Below are 16,442 nucleotides of genomic sequence, written 5' to 3'. Positions count from 1 at the left end.
TCTCCTAAAAATCTTAATTTGTGTTCAGCAGAAGACAGAAAGTCGTAAACATCTGGGATAGCATGAAGGTGAGTAAATGATGAGAGATTTTTCATTTTTGGGTGAACTTTCCTTTTGAAATACTCACAGTTTCAAAAGTATAGCCACAAGACATAAGCAACATGATTTTATTGCTAACTAACTGTTTCTGTGAAAACTTATGGCCAAATTTACAAATTGATTGCAATGACTTTAATGTAACACTGCAAACACTGTAATCAATGATTTTCACAATTTTACAGCTCAAATAATACATGAGTTTTAACAGAATAATTAATGTAAGATCTTTTATTAAATTCTAAGTTTAAAATATCTTCACGTTCAACCCTCCACAAATGGGCCCCATTTACTTCCATTGTAAGAGCTTCATTAAACTTGATTTTTGTCTTTTTTTTTTTTTTTTTACTTGTGTTCTGGAGATTTTTGTCCATGGAAAAGTTTTTGGAAAGATGTATTTTCAAGGTTTTGTCAGTTGATCAATCGCACAAGAGCACAATCCATTCAACTGACTAAGTTTATCCCTCACAACATCAGTTTAATTTGTGTCAAAGGAAATATGGTATCTACCCTGACTAAGGTCCATACTGTCTCTACTAAAGTTCACCCCACCTCCAATAGATTTTGTTTAGGATAGGTCATAACTGACATGGATCTGTATAAGTTATTTCCCTGAATTCAGTTGCTTTACTCAATCCAGATTTATGTGGCTTCATCCTTATTGAAAATGAAGCTGGTCAGTGTAGACAATGTAATAAAATATCACATCCAATTTGATATGCAACGCATCTGCCCTGTGCATCTAATCAGCTTACTAATACATATCCCCCGACCGCCTGTGAGAGAACCAATGGGTCAGGCAGTGACATAAATTGCTGTCTATTGCTTCGTGGTTTAGCACACACCCTATTTCCTGTTTCACTGGCATAATCCCCAACTCTCCCAAAACAACTCACAACTGCACACCCCAGAATTATAGTTATAATCTGTTTACTATGAGAAGTCACTATAAGCATCTGGGGAAAGGATGGGTTTTTAATAAGCACAAGAACTATTTACTACACTACAAAAACAAAATTTTCCTACTTAGCATTTTTAATAATTTTATTAAAATTAAAATTTACTTGAGAAACAATTGCATGAGGCATTTAGACTTGTTTTTAGACTACACCAATCAGCCATGACATTAAAACCACCTGCCTATAGGTGACCAGTCTGGCCATTCTCAGTTGACCTCTTTCATCAACAAGATGCCTTGTTGATGAAAGAGGTCAACAAAGAATGGCCAAACTGTTTCGAACTGACAAAGTCTATGGTATCTCAGATAACCGCTCTGTACAATTGTAGTGAGACGAATATCATCTCAGAATGCTGTTCCGAGATGCGGGTTGATGCTGTTTTGGTGACACGAGGGGGACCTACACAATATTAGGCAAGTGGTTTTAATGTTGTGGCTGATTGGTGTATATTAATTGAATTAAGTTTTTTTTTCTTACTCCAATGCAAAAAAAAAAAGAAGAAAATTAGAAAAAAATATTTGCATTGGGGAAAGAAAAATAATCATATATATAACATAATCTTAAGGCAAGGTTTTTGCTTACAAGTAAATTTATAATTTTTGTTGAAACAAAATTGAAATTGAAACAATTTTACTGCATACAAAAAAACTATTTTTGCCACTTTTTAGGATTTACGCATTTTGATTTCATAACAAAATTCCATGAATTTGAATTGTTTAATTTAACAAAATATATAACTTAAATATTTTGTTTAAATATTTTTTTTTTATTAAAGATTACTCAATTCAATTTCCAGAAATGTTGTTATGAAATGCATAAATCTTAAAATAATTTTTAGAGTATAGAAAACAAGACACACGTTGATTACAAAAAATATATTATTACTGTGCAGTGCATTATGCAGTCAGTTACGCCAAGAGAGTGCTGATTAATCTAAAATGAATATTAAAATGTATTGCTGGAGGCTCAAGCAGAAGTGTTTACAGTTCTGTCTGTGTGTGTTGTTCCTGAATGTATGAAGCAGATCCCAGCTGATGATACACAAATATGAGCATATGTCTCCCTTAGTGTCTCTTGGGCCCTTCTCTCTCATTTGTATTTGTGAGGTCAGTGCACACAAGAGATCACTATAAAGTATAAACACATTTACCCTAAACCACCTTACTAGAGAACAGCATTACCATACAGCCTACTAATCTTTCTTTATTTTCCTAATTCCTTGCTCATTCTTCCATCAGTTTCATTGTCTTGATTATAGTAAGAGATTCTTTAATAAATATAATTGGCCTGCAGAAAATGCTGTGCATCACACTGCTGCCCTTTTCATCCTTTCCTTCTTCTGATGTTCACTATTCACTTCCTCTCCTCATCATAACAGTCACATCCCCCTCTCTTTCCCTCTGGTTATAATTCTGTGTCTGTCTGCTGAAGGTTAGTCATAATTCACTGGTGTAGCAGCCTGCCGTGACAAAGCTACGGCCCTGTCCTGAGGGCACAATATTTACTTGATTACCTCTCACAGCAGACATAACTTTCAAGTTTAGCTAATCCATATAACATGGTCCCAAACTTTTTGACCAATTCATTTCCATCACCATTTAGGTCAGTCTTAAGTACTGGATAAGCATTTTTGAAAACCATTTTGATTCAAACTGATTCACAAATTAATAATTCAGATCATATTGTGAACTGGTTTGAGCAATTTATTGAAAAGCACTAAAAAATAACCTCAAAATACTAATCTAAAATGAAAGAAGAAATCCCAAATTTATTTTTTTTAAAAGATTATCTCTTTATTGACTTCTTCAGATCACCGATTTTGCTTTAGACTCTCTCACTGAGTCAACAGTGAACTCCTGAACACAAGCAGAGCCACAATGTTACTCTGTCATACTTCAACGATTACTGAACTGAACCGTTTGAGGGTTTGTACCTTTGTGTGCATACTTTCTGAATGTGCTGGCAGAGCAATGTCTTTAAATCAAGAAATGTTTTGTGTTTATTTTTTTTTATGTATAGTTAGATTGCACAGCCGAGAGAAAAACAAATATATATATTATTGTGCCTTTAACAAAGCAAAACATTCTTACCAAAAGGGGAAATTTGTGTGGCCTCATGACTTTTCATTGTGCACAGATTGCATCAACTTCAGTTTTCTATCACTTTGATAATCTTTTCTTTTCCACTTCAAGTGCAAAACTGTGCAGTATATAGATTTAACAGCTTTAATTCCACTGAGAGCATTGAATCACACTTCCAGATCATTCTGCTTTCTCATTCTCTACCTGTTTTATCCATCTAAAACAAGACACACTTCTCCTCAGAATGTATAAACCCACAGAGACAAGCAGAAGGAACAGTCACAAACAACAAAAGCCACATATATCATATATAAACATGTTGAATGGAATGTACGTCTATTTGTTTAGGAATGCATGTTTTGGGACTGCACATCGTGCAACTGTGCTTTGCCAAGTGATGCAGATGTACATCCATGTGTGCATGCTGACAATATGGTTTTACATGCTTATATTTTTAACTTCAAAACATAAATTCAAAATGAACAGTCTACCAGCCATATTTGCAGAGGAGCAGTGCCTCCATGGAAGCTCTGAATTCTTCACAGTATTGTAGCCTCACCTTCAAAAACATCTAAACTGAAACATCTGACACACTTGAATTTGACACATGTAGATCAAAAGTGTGTATAGAGTGAGAAGTGTGTTTAAGTGTGTGTGTGTGTGTGTGTGTATTTTGCAGGCTGTCTCTTTGTTCTAGCTGTGGCTTATTGAGCGCATCCCTGAGACCATCCTACCATGATTATCTCATACCTCATAACAAACACATATCCTAAATGGCTTTCAATCATTCTGCAATTTTTCAACCAATACAAAGATTTCTAAAGCTAGAAAGTACCTGCTTGATTTTCCTATGGTTCCTACTGAAATTAGCTTAGGCCATGAGTTCCACAGCACTGCCGTTTAATAAAGACTTTGTACCTGAACAGTATCAGCACAGCAGATCGACTGCTGCTTTCATCATCATCAACATCAACATCATCCATTCAGTCACTCTTTTAATGCCTTTAGCATTAGTGTTATTGCTTAAATAAAATATGTATTTAAGTCACAGTGCTGAGATTCTGTAGTATGCCACATCTGATAATAACTTGATGAACAATATCCTTATAGTAAAGCAAAAACAAATTAAACAAATATTTGTCAGAGCCAAGTTCAAACATCTTCAACAAGAACTTAATAAATATTGTGTGTGATCAACAGAATAATCAACACAATGCTGCAAATTTCTGTCCCATTTATATTGTCTTTGTCTGGTACTCCCTTGTCAGTAGAAAGCCAGAGAGAAAATCCTACATGTTTTGCGAAGTGTCCCGTGCTTGTCGGATTCCATAGAGCCACTTAATGACACGTGCGTTCCTCTCGATGACCGAGATGCCATAAGGAACACGCTCACTGGGCTTGATGGGCCCATCATCTTCTTCGTCATCCTCATCTTCTCCTCTCCGTCCATCCCCACCACAGTCTGAGCTTGGCGTACTAACACTACGGAGCTTGGAGACTGAAACAATGTCCGAATTGGCTCGGGCAAAACGTTCCACGCCACCCATGCATTCCACTTCCTCAGGATCCAGTCCACAGTAGTTGAAGAATCGTTCCAGGTCGGCTGTGGCCCGAGAGTATCTGTCACTCAAGTCAGACTTTGAGCGGTGAAGGGTGGGGTGTTTCCGTGTTGAGCCAGGATGTGAACCTCGTGAGCTGGCTGAGGAGAGACGGGTGAAGGCGGGGGAGGCTGGGGGTAAAACACAAGAGCGCAGAAGTAGGGGGCTCTGGGGCAAGCAGGGGGATGGAGGCTGAGCAAACTTAGGCTGGTGCTTAGCTGAATTTGTGGGTGGTGGGGGTGCCTGTGGCTGAGCTATCTGTGGTTGAGCTGTTTGGGTTTGTCTGGGTTTGGGTTGTAGAGGCAACCTCTGAGGCTTCCGTATCTCTGCCTGCGGTCGCACATCCACCCGTCGCACAGTTACAGAGTTAGGAGGTCCGTAACTACCTTGTGGCATCAGTCGGGGAGCTCTGGCTGGAACCGGTGGTGGCCTTCGGCTGGGTTCTGCAGGGGAGGGCTGACTGTAAAGAGGCGAAGAGGAGTTCGCCTCTTTAGAAGCATGGTGTACTCTGAAGTTGACACATTGCTGAGGCTCTGCAGATAGTCCACTACCAACACTCTGACCTCCGGATGAAGGAGAGGAGGCAGAGGGAGATGGAGAGGAAGGGGTAGGGGAGGATGCAAGTGACCCATCACAGACATTGATTAGATTATTAAGGATATCCAGATTGAGTTGAGGTCCCCTGCATATTCCTTGTACTGGTCCCCTGTTTTCTGCATCAGGTAGCCGGCGAGTAGTCGTCTTCGCTGGTGGAGTGTTTATCCTACATTGCATCATCATGCTTGGTGATAGCAGTGGTTTACGGATGATTGGGGGTTTGACAGGCTCTTGTCTAGTGAGTGCTACTTGCTGGCTCTTCACGTACTTAGCCTTGTCTGCTTCCAGACGCTCTACTGCGCTTAACTTTCGCGTTCCGGTCTCAGGTGCCCTGCGGAAGTATTCTGGGCCCTTGATGAGAATGCGAAAAGGCATGGCAGAGGTAAAAGCACCCCCAGTATGACGCCCATGTGTGGGACGAAGGGTCTCCACAGACATGATTGGGTAGCACTAAAATGAATTTAAGAGGTGAAATGAAGGTTAAGGGTCAAAGTTTTCTTTGCGTTCAAGAATGCCTAGCAGTCCCAAGAAGGTCTTTTGTATTCACACTTTTCTTTCTTCTTTCTATTTTCAGCTCTTTTTCCCTATCTTCAAGGGGCCCTTTAACTTTCTTACCAGTCTGAACACCACTGCTGTTGTTGCTTCACTTTTTTGTTTGTGCAAGCCTCCTGCCTCTATTATCTGCTCTATCCTTAGTCCAGCTCACTGAATAGTGGCTTGTTGGCTGGGGTCATAAAGGGTCGTGACACCCCAGGACTGGGCAGATCCTGAAGTGAGTGACGATGCTTAGTCCTTGCAGCTGAAAGGTTAGTGGAATACTGCCGGAGCAACTCAGTCCTTTTTTCCCTCACACTCCAGACTTATAAAACACTCCTTTAAAAACCAAGTTTCTTTTTCTAGTAATCCCGGACTCTTTTCCTGTAGGAAGAAGAGAGAGAGAAAGATGCTGTCAGACATAGGCAAGCAAAAAGATTACCTCCTCTCACTCCCTCTGCTACACATATATAAAAGACACTGGAGCACTCTAGAGCAAATGGGGCAAATGTTTGGATTTAATGCAGTCTGGCCCCTCCCATTACATTCTTAGAACCAGATGCTGCATGTATGAACAGCCAATCAGGAAAGAGACCAGCATTCCCAGCACAAGAGGAGAGAAGGGAGTAAGACAACATCCAAGCTACTAATGGTCGATGGCTGAGACTCTGACCATTTGCATCCTTCCCCCTACTCACAACAAACACTCCTCCTGATTTTTCATTCATATGTGATTCTTTGAAAAGAAACAGGAAAAAAGCAGGAGCAGCTGCAATCTTTTACATTTAGTTGCATCAAACAGTGGCGCTTCATGAAAATATTGAAATGCCCTCTGCTGTTCCACTTATTCAGTGTTTGTTAGCACACAAATTAGCTTCGTGCTGTGTCTTTACAGTGTACATTATAGGCAGATAATGATGTTTTATATTCTGGTCTTAGACTAGATCCAAGCCCAGACTCATTTAAATCCTACTGTAACACTCAATAGCAACCTGGTTACAAGCTGGTTATATATATATATATATATATATATATATATATATATATATATATATATATATATATATATATATATATATAAAATGCAGCAAAACCGATTTCAGCAGACTACAAACAGATTGACAAATCTTTGCTCTAATTTACTCTTATCTCACTCTCTTTCTATCTTAACATTAAATGCTCTTATATTCCCTTGATCCCTTTTACCAATGGAGTGAGGTCAATTTGCCTTTGATTTCTCGTCCCTATTCTCCTTTTTGTTACCGTATTTAAGGTTTGGATTACATCATCAAGAGTGCTGCGAGGCTTCTTCATTGCTGTTCACCATCATCACATTCAAATACCCATTTTTAATTAAGCTTTTTATAGCATGCCTGTGTCTAGCCCTGTGTTCCCATTACAGTTCCCCCTCCCCTTCTCCCTCTAACAAGATAGAAGTGACTCAATACAATACAAAGTATGAGAGGTATTCTCTAATGGAGCAACAGTCCATGTGAAAACCTAATTAAAGCTTTAAACTCATTACAGAATGTAATAAAACTGCTTTATAGAGAAACTCGCTAATGTCATTTTTGACATTCGCCCAAAAGACTGAAACGTAAATACATGCTTAAATAAGGTCCTTGCCCTGCAATAATTGAATATGCAAATTGCTGCAAAAAAAATTTATAAAATAAAATATCGGACAAAGCCTGTGTGGCATGTTTTGTTTTATCGATTCTGAAGAGGATATTTGCTCTACGAGAAAAACAACCATTACTGCTGTCGACAGTGATTGCTTTCTTTTTTTTAAATATTTTACTCAAAATATATCACTATGAATACGTGACTCAGACTCCAATGGCAGGTAAGTTGAAAGTATCTTAGAACTGGCATTAAAAAATGTCTTATTCGTGGTGTTAGTGAGCCATTACTGTGGAAATAACTATTTTAACATGCTCGTCCTGCCTCTATATGTTATTGTGTCTCATAAGAGGCTTATGGATGGAGTAATGCAATAAATATCCAGGTCAAATTCTGTGGTGCCTTTAGATGACACACACACACACAAACACATGCTTTTAATAGAAGTCACAGTTGCTCAGGACCCTGTCATGCTGTTAGGGGTGAGGAAGCTCTAGTGTCTAAGATCCAAAATGGATCATCAATCCTTCCATTGCAAAACTCTGTATTCCCTGAGCTCTGCTGGTCTTTAGCAGGCATCAATACGGAGGACTCAAACCAAAGATCACGAGTGTTAGGGCTTACGAAGCAACAGATAGCAGAAATTCTAGGCTGTCGAGTCATCAGGGTCCAACAGAAGTGGTACACTCCTCTCTCAGATCAGTTTAACTGCCTCAGGCCTCAGCAAGATAAAGACACATACAGTAGCTGTGTTCAAAATACTGATACGATGATACATCATCATGTTGTCCTTGTTGATGCTCGTATCAATGCAGCTGTTTTAAACGTAAGTGTAGCCTTTCACATCCGCCACCCTGTTCATCCCTGTCGACTTTCGCAAGAGGACGCGCATGTAAACGGGTTCAGCAGGAGATGGCGATATAAGCACAGAGATGGTGCGCAACAGCAAAACAGCGCCACCATGACGACTGCTACCAGGGTATGAAATTATATAATCCTCCATCATCATTATTGATACTTTATAATACCTTCTGAACAATGGGAGGTAATTTAGTCCATCTTCTTGCAGATTACTTTTCTAATCCCTTTCGCACTGTCCATTTGTGACTGGATCTCCCGAAAGGATATTAATACCAGGTTTGAACAGGTCAAGAGTGACATTTGAAAAGAGATGTCATTGCTTAGACACTAAGATGTGCGCTTAAAGAAACATATTTGATTTTATTTTGAAGAACAGAGGAAAGAAAAGCAGCCATTGCACATTTGCTGTTGGTTGAGATGTTCAATGGCACTCAGCTGTTCATGAGTGCAGTTCAAGTGCTTCTCACAGAACGAAGAGTTTTCTTTCTTCTCTATGACAATGGCCTGTAAAAAGTTGATCTTTTTTTGATTGCTGCAAATTATCTCAGGCCATCTCAGAAGATGCTTTCTGAGTTTAAATCACTTTAAATTCAGCAGTTTGCATTTTACTATACATAAACTGTATATACTGCATAAATTAATCAGATAAAGGTGGCTGTAAAAATCCAAGTAGCTGGTAAAATTAGGTAAAAACGGTTAGTATCATAACCTCCACTCAACCATTTGGCATGTTGCAAATGGTGATGAGACATGCAAGAAACTAAAAGGCATCAAGTAGGGCTGCACAATTAATCAAAATAAACTTGAAATTGCGATATAACCTTGTGCGATTATTAAACCACAAAGGGCTGTGATTGAATTAAATAAATAAATAAATAAATGGTCTATTCTCGCTGATCACTTCTAAGTTTATGTGCACTGCTCACAAACAGGTACACAGTGGACAGGTACAATGTGAATAAGATGAAGACAGTGTTTTTTCACTTTGTTTCTCAGTTTCAGTTTTTTGTTTTTTTTGTTTTTGTGGCTGAAGTGAATAAAGTCTGAGTTTAGCTCTTTTTAGGGGACTCAAGCGTGAACCCTCAAAGCGAAGCCTAATTTTGTTATTGACAGTAGAAAATGGGCAAAACCTTACCAAATTTTGGTCAAAAGGAATCACTTACTAGTTTTTTTTTTAAATCATATCGCAGTTCAAATCTCAATTGAAATATTTTTTTTTAATAAATCGCAATATGTGATTGTGTAGCCCTTGCAAGAAGTGTCACTGACGTCAAACATGATGCGACATGTCTTGACCCGCCAAAAACATGCATTCACGAATGAAATTTGAGAGCTACAGCATAGTGAAAGATTTTCAATAATAATGACTTAAATTTTGGTCTGCTACTCCCAAAAACTTATTGTATGGCTTTAGAAGTATAGATTGAAATATGTATGTAAATATGTAACCACTGTATGCTGTCTTTTTCTCCTTTTGTGTTTCTTCACAGAAGATAGTAAGTCATACAGGTTTAGAATGACATGAGGGTAAATAAATGATAAGAGAATTTTCTTTTTTGGGTATTCCTTTAAACCTGAGACTTGAATAGGTTTAAAATGCAGCCGGTGAAAATTGTAATAATAAGAGTCTAGTCGTATCAATTTTAGAGCAATGAATATCCAGCAGGTTAGAAATCATGTTCATCTTACAGCACACTGTGCACTAATAAAATTAACAATTAATCCTCCTTCCACTGAGGGATAGGTTTAGGGTTAGCATGCAAACCACACAAACCTAAACACCTCCAAAAACTATTACACAAGTATTAGTAAAAGTGATGCTTGCTTAAGCTGGTAAACAGTTACCAGGCTTGGAGTGCAGATGAGAGCACCAGGAAGTTAGATTGTCTATGTGAAGGTATTTTAGACTTTCTGCAACTGGAGACTGATAGCTCTTCTCCCTATCCATTGATCAAATACAAACAATTCTAGCTCCATTCAGGCCAGAAAGATTCATTCTGAGAGTGAGTCACCTGTGCAAAGATACAGTTATGGGTCTTTCCCTCAGGCTAAATGCTTTACAGCCTTTAACATGTCAATATCCAGGAAGCTTGTGTAAATCTTCTCAGGTGTTGAGGAAAGACTGAGTAAAGAAGACCTGATTGACGTCATGATGAGTAAAGTGGAAATTCAGGAATCTCTCCCAAATGGAAACATGAGCCATCTTGTTGAGAAATCTGAAGTTATGCAAGGTGACAAAGAGAGAAAAAATTCATATCAATCTAAGTTTGAGACTATGACCACCCCTGAATTACAGAGACAGTGAGAAAAATATTACCTTTGCAAGGACTTTCTCTTTTGTCCATCCTTGTCTGTACTGAATTTTTTTAATTTGGTATGCTGGCAAAGTAGTAAAACTGATAAGGATTGTCTGAGAAGATTTCACTAGGGCTCACCAATAGCAATAAGGACTATTTTTATAAAGAAAATGTATTGTTCAGTGAAAAATATAATATGAAGCTGTGGATACTAAAAAATAAAATGTATAATTTTTACCATGGGCCCAGTGAAAATGTCAGCAGGGCAAGTACAAATCTGAACTACTGGCCTGACCAGGCCAGCAGAAAAAAAAACCTCAACCCTGGGCTCTGTCCTCAAACTACTATTCTGCAACAAGGAGCGCCATGTTACCAGTGTTTTTTATGTGACAGTTCTCAATTGATACATTGATAATGGGTTGTTGCAGCGTTGTTTAGAGTGAATCTGAGTGGCTGTGCCCTATGGGTGAATCACATTTGTGTGACCGCACCCGGAAAGATTTGACCTCTCTCATTACACTTTGGAAGGTGTTCGCGTAAGTACTAACTAACAAACATCATTCCCAAGGGCTTTCCCTGACATTTTTACAGCATTGACAGAGTCACACCTCTCACTCAACCAGCATCAGCCACAGCAATAAATACACCCTAGAGGATTCAAGCCTTTAGCCTTATAACCTTTCACACTGACACCATCCACAACTGCAGCAAAGCTCTATCAGTAGGGGATAGCAAGTTATAAAGGGTTATACTACAGCCTTTTCTTCTCAATGTGTGGCAAAGCACAGAACAGCTCTCAACACAATATCATCAGAGTGTGACAGAGATGGTATTGTGCCAAACACCAACACAACTTCCATTAATGGTGTAACTGAGCCCTCAGGTTATTATAAACATTTACCTTCCATTTGTGATAACGGCGAATGTATGGATCCATAAAGAGGTGTAAATACAGTTGCCCTCAATGCCAGTCATCACACAGTTCCATACACACTGTTTTCAATAAGTTTGCCACCTCTATGAGCAATAACAATGTAATATGGTTGTATTTGAGTGAACTAGAACATGTAGTTACAGTTTGAAAAGTTTGGCGTTCACATTATGGGATGGAGAAGATTAACTCCCAACACGTCAGAGGACAAAATGTAGAAATTATTGCTCAACCAATAGAAGTTTTTCAACAGTCGATGCATTTAAGAAACCGACATTTATATAAAATTTGAAATCATTGTGTTATTCCTTACTTTTTAAAAGGGCATATTATGCACAACACTTGTGTACATTGCATAAGTTGGTACGAATGACAGTAAAGGTGTAAAAAATGCAAGCGAAACAAGGTAATGGCCAAAAATATATACTTGTGCTGATCAGTTTTTGCTTAAATTATGACCATGCCCCGATGAAAGGTATACCGGACACGTCAGCGTATTAAGCATAATTAGTGTAAGAATGTGCATGTAAACGCACTCACTGCCAAGTTAAATGGACAGTCCCAATATTTACAAAAAATTATCAAATATGATATGAAACCATCAAATGTGCAATATCCATGTATGTGCAATAAGATAAGAAAATGAGAAGAATAAGTCCAGCTGTCTTTCACGGGCCACACAAATTTCTCTCCTCTATCACTATAAAACTTCAATCAGAGGATCCAAATTACACCAAATCAGATGCCTAGAGTTTTCAGATCAGGGCTGAACAACATAACATATCAGAATGCTCATACAGCACAAAGCTGATCAGACAGATGTATCTGACCCCAGAGGCCTGGGTGATCTGTCACTTACACAACTATCAGTGATTTATCCATTTCCCCTGCATAAAGCTTTGCAGTACCAGCTGCACATTTGAAAAATGTCACTGTGATGCTAGAGGTCAATCTAAACTTAAAAGCAAACTCACTCTCAATCCAGTACCTTTCAATCACACAAAAGGGAGACACTTCTCACTGATATATCGATCAAGTAAAACAGCAGATAAATGGCCTGATCATCCCATCATTACAACCACGGCAACCTTGTCTATGTCAGACTTATCTCAGGAATCTATGACCCATGTGCCCTTTAAATGGACCCTGACCCCGTGGCCTGCCAAAGTAACGATGAGAAATGTCACTCGCATTCTATACACGACGCCTGGAGAAACAAAAGACACAATGCACACTTGCAGATACATGCCTGCCTATAAAGTACCTGTTACACAAACAAGCTTGTTCAAACACACACACACACACACACACACACACACACACACACAAACCATATACGCATGGACACAGTGTGTAATCACAGAGATGAAATGATGTATTGTTTTTAACTTCTTCCACTGCAGGTACCAATTCCGCTTTCCCACAGTCACACACTCACCAAAACACAAGACAGCAAACAAGTGAGTACAATAAAAAAAAACAAAAAAAACAAAAAAAAAACAAGAGGACTACACAGACATCACATCCAAACACACACACAAGCAGAGGTCACCTACTAACCCAGTTTGACCAACAGCTAAGCTGGAATATCTGAGTTAATGGATCTGAGAGAGAGATGTCATCTCTTCCCGTATAATTATAGTAATGCTTGTTCTTGATATTATTCAACTTAATATACATTATAGAGTTAAGATATATTTTTCTTCATTTCTTTAAGTTTAACACATTGTCTATTTATCATCTTCTTTATATATTGCATATTTTTACAAAGAGTATCTGTACAAGTGTCTGCATCTGCTTATCTCTTGCACTCTATATGCTCAAAAAACAATTGTCACCTGTGGATTAATTAAGTTGTATTGTATAGGGAGGGACTTGCCAATATGACACAATTACCACACAGTTGTTATTACCCTCACACATCTCACAAGCGGAGTCAGTTCCTTTTTTCTTAGTGATCATTGTTTTACACCCTATTGATATTCATTTTTATCAAGATCCACATGGTAATGACACAAACCAACAGTATCAGCCCAAATGCAAAAACCAATCTAACAACATAATCAAACAACTGAGAGCAACAGGGATCTTAAATGCAAAGTGACAGTTATCCACTGTTTTAACACATCATAAAAGCCTTAATGACATGGGAAAATACCAGTTTATCTGTAGTTAATTGACCCAACCCTTACCAAAATCACTTTACACTCACACAGTTCTTACTGATCCCATAACAATCATTATGTTCTACTAGTTAATCAGTCCAGTCCCAACATGCTCAAATTAGACTCGCATCCTTAATAATGAATGTTGAAAAGAGAGTAGAGTGATACAAGAGCCACACTGTCATTTCTATCATGATTGTAGTTACCCAAGTATCTTAAGAAGGTAAAAAGATATCAAGAAAACAAATAGAGGCTCACATGCCTCAAGCAATTTCTCGTATAGTCAAAACAAACTATCTGAAGTGGACATGAAACTAATCCTCTATATATAAATTAAATGAATCCATCTCTGTTACAGCTTGTTTAACTTACCAGAGCTTTGAGATGCAAGAAGGAATACGTGTTTTCTAAAAGAAGCAGTAGGAAGCTCTCAAGCTGAAGAGCCTTTTGAAGAACAGAGCTCAGCTGAGTCAGTGCTCCAGTGAATGTGTATGTGTGTGCAACTGAGACAGCAACTCAAATACTTCACCACCTCCCTCTTCCCTACATAGCTCCTCCCAGCCCACCCTTTCTGGAAGTTCTGGTCTAGAGAAATACAAGCAGGAAGAACAACACTTCCTAACCGGAAATGTGACCAAATAAACTAATTTATGTGCCAGAGTGTGTTTATGTCTTATTAACACCACAATTCCTCTAGTCCTTTGCCTATTCTTGGCCTTGAGTGATTTCCGATTGGAGTTTATTTCTGATTGAAGAGTTCCAGATTCACCTCCTCGCTATTTGTGGCGCAGTCATTTCCCAAAACACTTCTCAATATTCTTTTCCCATGTACCATCTAAACGCTGTATTACAGGAGAGGAAGTGATATAAGAGGGTCTGTCGGTTTCATCAAAGTACAAGGGGTGTTACAGAAAATAAAAAGACAAGCAGTGGTGGCCATAAGGATATCCCGTCATTAGGTCAGACAATTTCAGGGAGAACTCCAGGGAATTACCTGTGAAAGACTGGAAAGAACCGTCTAGTATGGATGTTACTGTTCTTGGAAGTTGCCCAGAATTCATGTGTGGTTTCTCGACTCTCATAATATAAGAAAGGGTTTTATAGGACTCTTTACTGAAGAATTGCATCACATAAAATCCCATAAGTCCAGAGAGTGGATTGGATCCAGCTCAGAGGGACAGAAAGAAAACAAAGCTATGAAACTATAAAGTTTTACTTACACACCAGGCAGTAATTACCGCAATTTATCGAACAGGTAATTCCGCCACAAACTCACGGCATTGTTTGAGTCAATGTTGCTGTGTCAGGCTGGTCAGGATGCTCAAACAAACAGCTATGTTTTGATAGCAACTAAGAGCCACAGTGTGGCTAGCGTTTAACAGTTTTTAGCAGAATCAACTTATCAACTTGTCATCAATTGTTATAAAGGTTTCATTTAGTTGGTATATGAGAAAATATTTGTAACATTGAAAAACACACACACTTCACCTTTAAGGACTCCGCCTCTTAATCTTAGAAAGGATTAAAAGGATTATTTAAGGCGTGATTAGCTAAAGTGTGGTAGGGCAAACCACCTTGGTGTGGTGCAAAGGCAAAGAAGAGACAGTGAGGGTTCTCCTTAAAACAGATAACATCTGCCAAGCAGATGCACAACAAATAATCAATTCTACCCCAAACACATCCTCCACGCCACAGCTATGGGCATATTCATTCTGTCAGATCCAGGTGTAGATTCTTACCAATTCCTCTCCACTTGGCTGCCTTTGAAACCCACACCCTCATGCCAAGGGGACCTACTGTACCTGAGTTACTCCATAATCACAATACCCACAGAATTTGCACCTGTGGCTATGGTAACAGATCTCAATGGGAATGGAGTTTAGCTTTGTTTAGAGAAGACTGAATGGACCAAAGGTATGAAAATCTCTGGAATCGATTAATGTTACTGACACTGAAGCTACAGTGTAGCATGTTATATAATTAAGCAATATGACAAGCAAGAGTGCTGTTGTACTGAATGTCATATCAGCTGTGATATGGAAATTGGCATGAGGCAGCGGGCCTAAAACTTTAGTTAACATTGAATTTTTATTTTGTCTTTTTCTACTCAAACAAAAACAGTTCCAAAACAAACTAAAGCAGAATCAATCCTTGCGTGATGTAACAACACAGAGACCGACAGCCTGTCTGCAAAGCCGCAAACACAAAACACACAGAGTGACACAAACAGTGATGCGCCCCAGTGTCGTTATGCTAAATATCAGCACTCTTTGAACACCTCTTGTCCAATCAGATTAGAAGAACGGAACTAACGTCTGTACAATGTTGATTGAATGTACTTTGATAACAATCAACTATAAAGACTTTATATAAAATGTTGTGGCCATTGAGACATTCTCCTGTTGGTCATCATGTTCTCTTTACTACAGTATATTTACTGCAATCACTGCAAATTCTCAGCAGACATGAAGCTGGATCTTCTCACAGACCTCTGATCTTTCAACTTCTGTTGTATCAACGCTAATGTTAAAGAGCCTGACTTCCGGTGTGCCACATTGGTAAAGCTGTCAGCACTGATCTGTCTGGCTGCTCATCTGAGCTGCTGAAGAATGGCAGTAACTTTGAAAAGAGAATTATGGAGGAGTGCAGGATTACTGCTGCTGCCCATCTTTCATTTTGAAGATCACACCATGCTGCAAA

General features: G+C 38.7%; 2 protein-coding genes across 3 annotated transcripts in view; both read right to left on the bottom strand.

The window, feature by feature from the left end:
- nsfl1c (NSFL1 (p97) cofactor (p47)) overlaps window positions 1-4,119 on the bottom strand; it is a 39,925-nt gene extending 35,806 nt beyond the window's left edge. The window contains exon 1 of the mRNA XM_052090862.1: window positions 4,055-4,119. Within this exon, the coding sequence (XP_051946822.1) occupies window positions 4,055-4,119 (65 nt within the window). The remainder of the gene's footprint in view (window positions 1-4,054) is intronic.
- The window catches only part of LOC127618877 (protein FAM110B-like), a 29,430-nt gene continuing 15,657 nt past the window's right edge, over window positions 2,670-16,442 (bottom strand). The window contains exons 1-2 of one of the 2 annotated variants that reach the window (XM_052091548.1): window positions 14,115-14,226; window positions 2,670-6,249 (exon numbers count right to left, since the gene is read on the bottom strand). In XM_052091548.1, the coding sequence (XP_051947508.1) occupies window positions 4,426-5,769 (1,344 nt within the window). In that variant the 5' untranslated portion in view covers window positions 5,770-6,249; window positions 14,115-14,226 and the 3' untranslated portion in view covers window positions 2,670-4,425. Of the gene's footprint in view, window positions 6,250-14,114; window positions 14,227-16,442 lie in introns of those variants that run through there. The other variant, XM_052091549.1, reaches the window with a different exon arrangement.

Source organism: Xyrauchen texanus, chromosome 25 (genome assembly GCF_025860055.1).
Source record: "Xyrauchen texanus isolate HMW12.3.18 chromosome 25, RBS_HiC_50CHRs, whole genome shotgun sequence".
In the NCBI taxonomy this organism is placed as follows: Eukaryota; Metazoa; Chordata; class Actinopteri; order Cypriniformes; family Catostomidae; genus Xyrauchen; species Xyrauchen texanus.
Note: the sequence above shows the minus strand (reverse complement) of the source record. Positions and strands in the feature narration are given on the sequence as shown.